We start from the raw sequence: 12,789 nt of genomic DNA on the forward strand, positions 1-12,789 counted from the left end.
TTTTTGTTTTAGTACTTTGAGCTACATAAAATACAACTGTGTGGAAGTGTGAAAGACACTCTTGGGAAATCATACCCTTTTAATCCTAAGATTTTAATGCTAAGAATAAATGTAACAACATTATTTTCTTCCTTTTATATTGTTATTTTTTCAATTAAAAGTGCATCATTTTTACCTAGAAATATCTTTCAGATTATAGTGGCACAATGAAATAAGACCCCCTCCAAATATCTGTATTCTTTCAAATTTAAGAGTGAGTCTTTGCGGCAACTGAGACCAAAAGAACAAGAAGACGATCTAACAAGTCAGACCTTATTTGTTCTCAAGGACATGAAGATCCGGTTTCCAGGAAAATCAGATGCAGAATCATTACTTCTGATAGAAGATGTGAGTATTTGATGTATATAAAATACCAAGGAGATCATACCTTTTTATTCTTCTTCTTAAAATATTAAAATTTATTGCTTGATGGCATTATCCTCAATGACATAGTAAACTTAATTGATGTTCTTTTCAACCTCCACAAGCTTTAGAAGATACAGGGATTATTTTAATTGTTATGATTCATGAGCAATGAGATCACATTTATAATCAGCAATGCAAAATATCTTTTAGTGTATAGTCTTTTTTTTTTTTTTTTTTTTTTTTTTTGAGGTACGGGGGCCTCTCACTGTTGTGGCCTCTCCCATTGCGGAGCACAGGCTCCGGACACGCAGGCTCAGTGGCCATGGCTAACGGGCCTAGCCGCTCTGCGGCATGTGGGATCTTCCTGGACCGGGGCACGAACCCGTGTCCCCTGCATTGGCAGGCGGACTCTCAACCACTGTGCCACCAGGAAAGCCCGTATAGCCCTATTTTAATGATGCTTCACCAAGTGAAAATAATTAGTGTTAAATAATTATTGTTCTTAATGATTAAAGACACATCAAGTTAAGCCTGCTTCTATAACGATTTAGAAAGACCTAATATGGAATGAGATAATAAGGAAAAAAGTGGGGCCATGGGCATAAAGTGTCAAGAATACTTGAATGTGACACCTTGCATGGTGTTAGTCAAATTTTGAAATGGCTTATGTTGTGTGTGTTTTCTTGTTACACAAGCATTTGCACCACCCAGTGTAACGTTCTAAAATGTCAGAGTCCTAAAATTCACATTAAAGTCAATGACTAACTCCTAATTTAGAAAGAAGGTCCAAGTTATTCGAATATTTTTGGTGAAAGAGCATTTCTTCACTCAGAGTTCTATTTCTTCATTCAAGCATTCTTTTCAAATTGTTATTCTTAGATAATTCCTCAGAATAGAACGTTGTTTTCTGGTTTCCCTTTTCTGTTTTTGTTTTTTTTTTTATCCAGAGGAGAAGGCACCATCTAGTGGCCAGTTGTAGGATAAAAACCACAGCCATACATTTGGCTTTTTTCACTTTTTAGCTTTACTTTAGACCTGTCTAAAGCGCTGTCTAGAAACAAAACAAACAAAAAACAATAATAAAAACTTTCTTAGTTAACCAATCAATAATGGCAATTTTGTATTTTGTATTCATAACATAGTTATAACCAAAATCCCCAAATATTATGCATTGCATTTGTTACATATTTTTTTAAAAGTGAAATGGTATCTTGTTTGCAAATGAGGTTCTATTTGTTACATCAGGGGAAAAGGAAGAAAAATAAACATTAGTTATAAAGCATTATACTAGATATATTTTTATTTACATATGTTATTTTATTCAATAAAGTAGGACGTCTTTGTACCAGACATTTTATTTCTATTTCTTAGAGATATAAATTATGTAATACCTTTCTGAATCAGCTAGATGAAAAATTAGATAATCTGAGAGTAGAACTAATATTTGTGGCTACTGTGATTGTTCTATAAAGACATGGATATAGGCTTATATAATTGATAAAAGATATTAATAATTATACAAGACATTAGATTATTTATTATATGTTTACTTATGCAGCAACTATTTTAATCTATTTATTATAATGTATATAACTAGAATATATATTCAGAAATTTTGCAGATTTGCACAAAAAACAAAACAGGGGGATAATGGAATCCTAATTAAATATAGGCTATTTTCTAATGTGTTATTCAATATTTTGTTACTGTGAATGATGTTGTAAATACAGTTCTTGGAATTAAAATGAAAACTCGATGTTTTGGGCTTCTTCCCAAACCTTATATTCCTGAAGACATTTGACTTTCAATCATTAGAGATTGTGTGCTTTTTACAGCAAAAAGAGAAAAGGTTTAAATTCAGATGGCTTCTTTATCTTACATTAAAAGTCTTTTCGCACGTCTTTTTATGAAAGTAGACATTCTTTATTGCAAATAGTATTATAGTGCTTTCATTTCACAAATTAATTAGATTAAATTTCGTAATGTTTCTCCTCCAAAACAGATGATTGATAACTGGAAGTATCATAAAACAAAAGTGGCTTCATATTGGCTCATAAAATTGGACTCTGTAAAACAACGAAAAGTGAGTAATGAATACCCCAAAACAGGTTTGCTCTTTTGGATTATGTATTAAGCTAGGATCATTAAGCCACATTCATAATCAAACTATATAAATGCTCATCTGCTTACTCATTTCCTCAACAAATATTTATTGTGTATCTACTATGTTTCAGGCACTGTTCTAGCTTCTGAGGATAAACAAGTAGATTAAAAGCAGATTCCATGGTCTCATAGAGCTTATATTCTAGTTAAGGTGTTTGACAATAAACCAATATATACTAGAATGTAAGGTAGTATTAAGTACTATGAAGAAAAATAAATCAGGATTAAAAAATTGAGAGAAGGTGATGTAAATGAAATGAGAAAAATACTATGCAGACATCTGTAGGTACAATGCATCAGGCAGAGGGAAGAGCAGATACAGAGGCCCTGGGGTAGAAGTTAGCTTGATGTATCCATGAGACAGGAGACACCATTTATTTCCTCATGTACAGGATAGTTGGTTTTTGCTGGTTACGAGTGAGTGATGTGGAGGTGACAGTTGGATACATAAGCAGGGGTCAGATCACAACTTTACAGACCATGGACAGTCTTTGGGTTTTATTCCAAGTGATGAAAAACCACTGGAAAATTTTGAGCAGAGGAGTTACATAGTCTGTTTTATAATTTAGAAGGTTCATGAGAGCTACTTGTGAAGAATAGAACTAGGGGAGAGGGAATGTGGCAGAACAGAAGTAGAGACCAGGTAGAAGGTTTTTAGAGTAACTGAGGCAAGAGCTAATGGTTGTTTAGCTAGGGTGGTAACTGAATTGGGTGGATGCTGGAGAAAGAGCAGGGCTTTGTTGTTCCTTTTGTTTTGTTTTACTTTGATTTTGGTTTTGGACCTGCTAAGATTGATATATTGGTTAGACATCCAACTGAAGATATTGAGTGTGTAGTTTTTTAGTTCAGAGCTAAGGTGCATATGGAGATACAAAATTTAAGGGTCACTAGGATATTTAAGCCTTGTGACTAGATGAGATTACCTAGAGAGTAAGTGTGGTTAGAAAAGAGAAGAGTTTTGAGGACTGAACCCTGGGCCACTTCTATGTATAGAAATCAGAGAGATGGGGCGGAGGGATTAATCTAAGGGGACTGAGAAGGAGCAGCCAGTAAAGTATGAAAATCCATGGGGACTTGGGGTCCTTGAGACCAAGTAAAGAAATTATTTCAGGGATGGAGCGATCAACTGAGTCAGATGTTGCTGATAGGAGTTATAAGACGAACACCAAGACCTGACTGTTGTTTTTGACAACTTGGAGGTTAATGGTTACCTGATCATAACAAATTCAGGGGAATGGTGGGGAGTAAAACTTGAATGGAGTAGGTTCAAGAAATGGGAAAAAGCACAGATAGTCCAGGCACTTTCTCAAGGAATTTTGCTATAGCGGGGAAAGTTAAATGTGGTGGTAGCTGGAGAGAGATGTGGGTTAAGGACAAGGTTTTTTTTTTTTTTTTTTTAAGATGAAGCTATTTACACTTGTTAGTTGCTGATGAGAATGATCTAGAAGAGACGAATGGTACAGGAAAGAGAGGTGATAGAAAATCCTCGAAGTAAGTAAGCTGGGAATGTTTGTCCTAACCAGGAGCACTTATTCTAATAGGAGGGAAGGTAGAGTCTGTGGCATTGTGGTGGGAAGATGTGAAGGTTTTCCTCCAATGGGGAGGGGCTTTGGAGATTTGCAGAGACAGTACAACATCTCAGAGAGTAGGAGAAAGGAGTGGCCAGCAGCCCGAGGGGCCCATAGATGCATTGCAACATTATCTGGGGGGAGATGTACTATTTTAGTAGCTTTAGTGAAGCTGTTGTATTCCTAAATAGTGCAAACTATTACTTCCCCTTTCTAGGATTTATTGCTAGTAAGCTGAAAGTTGACACTGATCAAATAATGACTTTGAAATTATGTACTTTCCTCTGAGTAAACTGAACTCATTATTAAGCATTAACTCATTGAACAAAGGACAACTTAGTGTCCTGTCATGTGCCAAACACTGTGCTGCTGTTGAGGAGGGTGTAACAAAGCTGGTAACAGAAGTAGATTGAAAACATACTGTAAGCCCAGAACTCCTGCTTGTCAAGTCACTAACTGTGGCCTTATTCATTAAAATAAGGACGTCTTAGTGGAATTGGAACCCTGAATCTTTCCAAATCCGTGTACTTTTTGTAACCTAGAAGATAGAAGAGTTTAGGTAAATTGGTAATTAAAACAAAATAGATAACCCAGAAACAGATTAAAATACTTATAAGATATTAATACTTGATAAATGTGACATTTCAAATCAGTGGAGTAAAGATAGTTTTTCCCCTAAATGATACTGAAACAATTGACTACCTATTTGTAAGAAAATTAAGTTGGAGCATTACCTCTCACCATATGCAGAAATAAATTCCAGATAGATGATAGTTTTATATGTAAAAAAATATTAAAAGTTTAAAATACAGAAAGCTATGTTTATAATCTTAGAATGAAGAAACAACTTCATAAGGAAGACTTAGGTTTTAGAACCCAGAAATCATAAAGGAGAAGAACGACAGATTTGATGACATAAAAACTTAACGGATGGCAAAAGGTGTCTTAAACCAGGTTAAAAGGCAGAAGTGGTGAGGAGAATTGGGTGGCAGGGGAAAGGGGTGGATGTTGAAGAGGACAGATGTTTGCAGCACATAAAACACAAAGTAGCACAAGTAAACCAATACTTCCTACCGATCAATCATCAGAAGACATACTATCTTGTAAAGTTAATAAATAAAATTGAAAAGCATATAAAAAAGCCATGAAAAGATAATTTATGGATCTTCAAAGAGCCAATTAACATGCAACTAGATCTTGTCCTCACTAATGCTGAAGGAAAAGCAAGTAAAAAACATATCAGCAAAAATTAATAAGACATAATATCCAGTGATGGAAATAGTCTGGATAAAAGGGGCTTTATTATACTATTAGAGAGAGAACACATTGTTATAGCTCTTTAGAAAGGTAGTTTGCTGTATCTATTAAAGTTACAAATGTTCACAACCTTATGACTCAGCAAAACCACTTCCAGCATTCTGTCCTACAGAATAATAATCTGTATAAAATGTATGTGTAAAAGATTTATGCACATGAGCATTCACTGCAGTGGTATTTGTGCAAGCAAAACACTTGAAGCAGCCTAAATATCTATCGGTAGATTTATGGTTAAATAAATTATAGTACATCCATACTATTCAGTGTTAAATTGAGTGCTATTCTGGAATCATAGATCTTAACTTAAGATATAGCACAAGATTATGACTTGTGACGTATGCAACATGTGTACATTGGTAAAATTAGCCAGATTTTACTAATCATAAGTGAAGAATATAAGCGATAAGAAGCCACCAAGTGCATGGTTTCTGGGAGGCCATGAGTCCATCAGCCCTCAGTCATCTCTTTTCACATATGGGAAGCGTTCTGGTTCAGAGTGATGAGTGCCAATTACGTGTGGTTCACGTTGGCACTGAGGGAGCCTTCCAGATTTGGGTGGCCTTCATCTTTATTCTTCATTAGTTACCCATGCAGTCTTTGTGACCAATCCATTCTCTAGCCAGGTGAAATAAAAATACCAGGTTTATTTACTATGAGTGTTGTCCCATAGAACTTTCTGCAATGACGGATATGTTCTGTATCTGTGATGTCCAATACGGTGGTCACTAGCTGCGTGTGGCCACTGAGTGAGATCTTGAAATGTGGCTATTGTGACTAAGGAACTGAACTTTTAATTTTAATTAACTTAAATGTAAATAGCCAAATGTGTCTAGTGGCTACTGCATTTAAGAATGTGGATCTAGATAGACCACGTGTAGCCTTCTAAGTTCTTAGATGAGAACCTTCTCAGTTATTTTCCTGCTGAGAAATTCTATCAGAGGGTTTGCAAGAATGTCCATTAAGGTCACCATTGCCTTGGGCATCTCAAAGAGAGAGTGCCTTTTTCCTTTTCATATGCCATCTTACGAAGATACCAAGATAGTAAATTAAACAAACAAGTTATACAGTAATATGTGTTGTCCTACTTTAAATCACCACTCTGATTTTTACTGTTTTAAAAATATATATCTAGTGTTAAAAAATTTCAAAAACTAAGTACCGAATTATTAAGATATTTTATTTTTGGAGGATAGACTTACTGAGCCAGAGGAAGGAAAGTGGTAATATTTGGTGGCATGTTTCCTTTTGTTTTTGTATATTTCTGTTTTTTCAAGTTAACGTAATCTTTTTAGAAGTGAAAGAATGACAGGGGGACACAGGCGTTTCTGTGAGGCCTGTCTGTCTTCCCCCGTAACCAGATATTATCTTTCCCTATTCTAAATCCTCACAGTACTTCATACTCAGTTGTACTTATGATCTGACTTGAGAGGTTTCTGTATTAATTTTTCCACCTTTCTAAAAGCCAGGGGTGAGGGGGGGAGGTGTGTCTTACTTTGTAGTCAGCTGTAGGCTTTCTATAAACATTTGTTCAGTTGACTCAAATCTAGACTCTTTTGTGGATTCTGTCAATAGCAAGTTAGCTTCTTCTTTCTTTACCCTTGTTTCTTTACTAGTGCTATGTATTTATCTGAACATCAACAAATTAAGATAATGCTGTTATGTTTTTTTTAACATGTGATATGAGAAGGTCTGATAAAACATTGTATGGGGTGATCAAATGATGTGCAAGAATATTAATAATGTTTATCAATTAGAAGAAACAATCTATTTCATGTTTTAGGGTTGTTATGCTCAATTGTGTTTATAAATATCGAGTAGAAGTAAATACTTGCTTATAAATTTAGTAGCAAGTACTTGTGTCAGTATAGTGACTTCTGCTATACTGATTTACTCTAAGAATATTTGGAGTAAGCTATCTTTGTGTAATCCTTCCCTCCAGTTTTCAGATGTGCATCTACATCTCTGTATTCATCATACCCTGTTATGTTAAGGGAATGAGAGCACTGATGAGAGAGGGCATGTTTTTTATTACAACTTAAACACCTTTTTACTTTTTCTTTGAACTCCTTTGTTGCATCTTCCATTTTGGCATTAATCAAAGCTACTATATTTCCTTTGTGCTTGTTATCAGTAATAAGATGTCCCATCTCCAACACAAAGCTACCCAAGCAGTTACAGTCATTCTTCTACAAGGTAATTTAATAGACAGTTCTATTTTGGGCAGAAGAATTCATAGCTTGAATTAAAAAAAAATTTATTGGAGTATAGTTGATTTATAATGTTGTATTAGTTTCTGCTGTACAGCAAAGTGAATCAGTTATACATATATCCACTCTATTAGATTATTTTCCCATATAGGTCATTACAGAGTATTGAGTAGAGTTCCCTGGGCTATATAGTAGGTCCTGATTAGTTATCTATTTTATATATAGTAGTATGTATATGTCAGTCCCAATCTCCCAATTTATCCCTCCTCCTCCCTTACCCCCTGGTAGCCATAAGTTTGTTTTCTACATCTGTGCCTCTATTTCTGTTTTTAGATAAGTTCATTTGTACCCTTTTTTTTTGATTCCATATATAAGTGATATCATATGATATTGGGTTGACCAAAAAGTTCATTTGTGTTTTTCCATTACACTTTATGGAAAAGCCCGAATGAACTTTTTGGCCAATCCGATATTTGTCTTTCTCTGTCTGACTTACTTCACTCAGTACGGCAATCTCTAGATCCATCCATGTTGCTGCAAATGGCATTATTTCATAGCTTGAATTTTGACTCTCAGAGAAGAGTAAGGGCTGATCTTAACAAGAGTAAGTTTATCTTGCAAAGTTGCTCAGGTTCATGGAGGGTCCGGAAAGGTGGCTGAGGGATGCTAGGTGTAGGTGATGATGAGAAGAGGAAGCCCAGTATTTACACAGTGTGCAACTTATCTGTAGCAACTTTTCTTGCAGTTGTTACGATTACTCTGTTTCCTGTTCTTTCATCAACCATTTTGTTCTTTAAAAGGCTTTTTTCCCCCCAAAACAGACTCTAATTTCCCAGATATATAGTGATGGATGAGACTTCCTTATGTATTTATAATAATGTATATATTATACATTATTCCCTACCTTGTTTATTTCAGATGAAATCAGAGGTAAAGTGGGATCAGAGAATGACTGACTGACTGGAATATTTTTTTCTTGACAACAAGAGAGCCAATATAATAATTAGCTGCAAAGTGTATTGAAAAAAAATTTAAAGCTTTTATATGTTGATATTAAACTAAAGGGGCAATAATAGGTAGTGGAAAGAGGAACTGGACTTGTAGTCATATGGACTTGGGTTCAGTACTGCCCCTGCCCTTTTTGCGGGGCAGGTAACTTCTCACAACTTCTCTGAGGTTCGTAGCATTAAGTATTGGAGAGTTCTTGTGAGGAAGTAAGCCATAATATGGCAAGGTGCTCTAGGTTTAGAAGGTGTAAAATGCAGGTGACTTTTTTTTCCTTCTAAGGATCTTCATGCCAGGCTGTTTCTCTGATGTATTTTATTTTACTAAGAACTCTTCATGTGTAGAATTATTTTATGTAGAATATGTATAAATGAAGTATAAAAATTTGTCTGTTGGGTTGTAACATGTTGACTCTTCATTTGACTATCTGTTTGAAACCTGTGCTATTGCTTTATACAGCTAGAAACTGCATCCAAGACAAAAAAGAAACCTAGAAATGTGGGTCAGCTTTAGAATGTAGAATTAGGTATTATTAAAAGTTACCCATTTAGAAGGCCAAGAACTTAACTAATTTAACATCTAGATGTGGATTAATCAGATTTATCCTTTGGACTATGATGATAGTAATCATTGGATGGCTATGCCAGTTCAGTTCCTGAACTTCAATAAGTGTTAGCTCTGATTTTTACCTTGTTTGCATAGTTTTCACTTTCTTGCAAGAAGCATTTTCACTAAGACAAACACCTACTAAGTGCTAGACCTCTTTTGAGCCTTGAGGACATGGTAGGTATACTGGTATAATTCCTCTTTTTATGTAGCTAACAGTCTCCATTAACTAAACGGGAAATTAAAATAAAGTGAGATAATTATTCATAGGGGAAGAGTTGGGCATTAAGGGATCATACAAAGTTTAGTGGCAGTTCCTGCTTCCTGGGAAGCAGACATAAGACAGAATTAGAAGTGAAAGACATTTATGAGAGAAGACACCTAAGAAGGATAAAGGGGAGAGAGAGTTTGAGCAGGTAGAAGAGCCTTCCACCTGCAATATTGGTCTAACACCAGTGAATGGAAGGCAGGAGGATTGGGGAGGAAGATCTTCAGACTTTAGTGAAGTTCTGAGAAAGGCCTTTCAGGCTGATGGGGAGCCCAGAACACAGATTGCCTGTTAGAGGGATCACACTGGGCAGAAATATCCCCCCTCTGGTATCCCAACCGTGCTCAATCCTTGGTCGGGAGCAGTCTGGGGAGAGTATAAGCTTGGCTTGACTGTTGTAATGGATCCTGAATGGGGATGCTGTCAGCTAACTGCACTCTTAGAAGCTGGTTGGTTCAAATGGCATGCCTCCATGACTACCACAAAGGTTGTGTGTGATACAATTTAATTTGACACACATTTATTGGTTGCCAATTTTGTACAAGAACTATACTAGGCACTATTGGGGATTTTGAGAGTTGTTTATTCATTCATTTATTTATTTGCTCATTAAAACATGTACTCAACAATATTGATTGAGAGACGACCATGTCCCAAGCAGAATTCTAGATGTGGAATGCACAAGAAAGACTCTCATTTAAATCTCTTAATTCCATTTAGAAACCATTGTTGAAATATGTATCTCACTTTTTCTGTTCCAGTATTGAAGCTTTTGCTAGTTGATCATTTGAATGTTGCAAAACTCTTAAGATTAGAATGCCACACACACAAACTCTTCCACATGTCTTATTTCAAATTTTCCTTAATGGGTGTAAAATTTAAAGGTCAACGATGTAGGCCTAAACTACTGAAAGGAATCCTCACCAGGTGAAAATGGAATCAGCTGATCTTACTTAATGTCATGTTGTGGTAACTCCACACTAGCATAATTCAGCTTTCTGCTAAGAATGCAGTTGCTTTATATAGTTTGTAAGGAATATACTTGAAGTATGAAAATATCGCAGCGATGGTGGGCTGTGAAGAATGCCAAATTTTCTGAGAAGCTTATTCTCTGATATCTAGGCATAAACTAAGATTGGAGAAGGAAGAGAAATAAGTAGTGATAATAAGGTTGTACAATATTTGCATTTATTTTAGGGTTCTAAGAAATCCTTGTTTATCAAGTATTTCTTCTCTAAATAGCAATTTTTAAAATACCTACTGTAGCTGCTTCTGCATGAATTTTGTTGTTATTATTTTCCATCTCTTTTTCATTTGGGCTGACATAGATGCTGTACAGGGCTGTTCATTTTCCATCAGCAAAGATGCCTTTACCCTATGTCATGGCTGCTGCATGCATCATTAGTACAGCATGTAGTGATTTTAATGTTATTTCTAAACCTCCCTCACCTCATGCCATTATTTTAATTTAGGACCAACTGTTCAGCCATATGGAGCAGTTTGTCATTCAGCATCTGTATGTTCTTACAAAATATGAATTTGTCTGTGGGTTTTATGCCTTCAAATGTGCTATATTTCATATGGAAAAGATAAATCTTTTCATTTTATTAATACTTTCATTGACTGAATATCCCAGTTATTTTTTCCCTTGGAGAGCTTGATGTTGGATCGGGATGCTTTTAAAAGTCACAATGTCAGGAAATGGATCCATTACCTAACATATTCTATAAGTTAGCCTCACATGAGTCTACAGATAAACACAAAGGGCACCTTGCTGACTATTTGTTTTTGTGTTTCACAAGTTATTCATCTCCCATCCATTTACTTCTAACCCCAAAACACCCAGAAATCCAAATAGCATTGCAGATAGAACTGACACTAATTTACCTCATCCCAGTCTGATTTCTTGCCTGTTTTCTGCCTTCCTAAAATTACTCAGCCAGTGTTTTGCTAGAGGTACAGGCATTGTCTCCCCATCTGCATGGCCTTTTAAGCAAACTGGTTCCTGATGGACTGCATGGCCTTATTGGAGGGGGTGCCTGGGCAACCTTGTTTGTACACAGTGACTCCACCCATTTTCCCAAGTATTACTTGACTAGAGGTGAATCTGAATCTAAGAAGAGACAATCTTTTCTAGGATTTTGCTGTTGGCACCAGGACAGATCAAATTAATTGTGAGGCATTGTTGGGTAGTGGTTAAGGTCATGGGTCTGGCTACATAGCTATCCATTACCTAACTGTGCAATCTTGGGTAAGTTACTTATCTGCTCTATGCCTGGGTTTTCTCATCCATAAAATGAGATCCAAAATGTTTTCAAAACCAAACATTTTTTCATAGCCATTAGGCAGCAAAACCTAACCCACCAGAACTCATTTGGAGACAATGACCCTACAGGAAGTTATTTGTTATTTTTATTTTTATTTTGAGGATTAAATGAATTGCTATATGTAAAAGTGATTAGAACAGTGCTTGGTCCATTGTAAGCCTTCAATAAGTGTTAGCTCTGATTTTTACCTTGTTTGCATAGTTTTCACTTTCTTGCAAGAAGCATTTTCACTAAGACAAACACCTACTAAGTGCTAGACCTCTTTTGAGCCTTGGGGACATGGTAGGTATACTGGTATAATTCCTCTTTTTATGTAGCTAACAGTCTCCATTAACTAAACGGGAAATTAAAATAAAGTGAGATAATTATTCATAGGGGAAGAGTTGGGCATTAAGGGATCATACAAAGTTTAGTGGCAGGTAAAGGTCTCCCTGGAGAAGTGGTGTTTGAGGTAAAACATAGAAGTTCACCAGGTGAACAGATGGGTCAAGACTGTTCCAGGCAGAGGAGAGAGGCTATGTGAAGACTCAGAGGAGAGATGAAGGGTTTGGGCTCTTGCTTCCTTGGTTTATATGCCCTCGTACCCTCCAAATTACAGGTCTCTCTAACCCACTCCTTCCTCCAGGACCAGAGCTTGAAACTGAAAGATGAAGGGAAGCAAAGGAGAATGTATCTTCCTAGGAGGTGCTCTGGCAACGAACGAGCAAGTTTCTGGGTTGCCCAGACCATGCTGGTCTCACAATCTGGGAGATCACTCCTCAGGCAGAGTTATTTGCTGGGTTGCAAGAGGCCTGAAGATTTATCCATCTCCATGTTGGAGGAAACATGAGGAGTGGAGCAGCTGCATTCCCTATCCCTAACTCCTGGGCCATTTTCCGAAGTTGCTGCTTTTAGCCATGTGTAGGCTAGTATATTAGACCATC

At 36.3% G+C, this 12,789-nt stretch overlaps 1 protein-coding gene across 4 annotated transcripts in view; it reads left to right on the forward strand.

The window, feature by feature from the left end:
• Positions 1–12,789, forward strand: part of TTLL7 (tubulin tyrosine ligase like 7) — a 153,707-nt gene that overhangs the window by 115,485 nt on the left and 25,433 nt on the right. For all 4 annotated transcript variants that reach the window (XR_014015179.1, XM_081225766.1, XM_081225767.1 and 1 more), the window contains exons 17-18: positions 253–387; positions 2,408–2,488. Coding sequence is in view for 3 of the 4 variants with exons in the window: in XM_081225766.1 (XP_081081892.1) it covers positions 253–387; positions 2,408–2,488 (216 nt within the window). In the remaining variant the exon portion in view is untranslated. The remainder of the gene's footprint in view (positions 1–252; positions 388–2,407; positions 2,489–12,789) is intronic.

This window comes from Mesoplodon bidens (assembly GCF_964165515.1).
Source record: "Mesoplodon bidens genome assembly, chromosome: 2".
Taxonomy (NCBI): Eukaryota; Metazoa; Chordata; class Mammalia; order Artiodactyla; family Ziphiidae; genus Mesoplodon; species Mesoplodon bidens.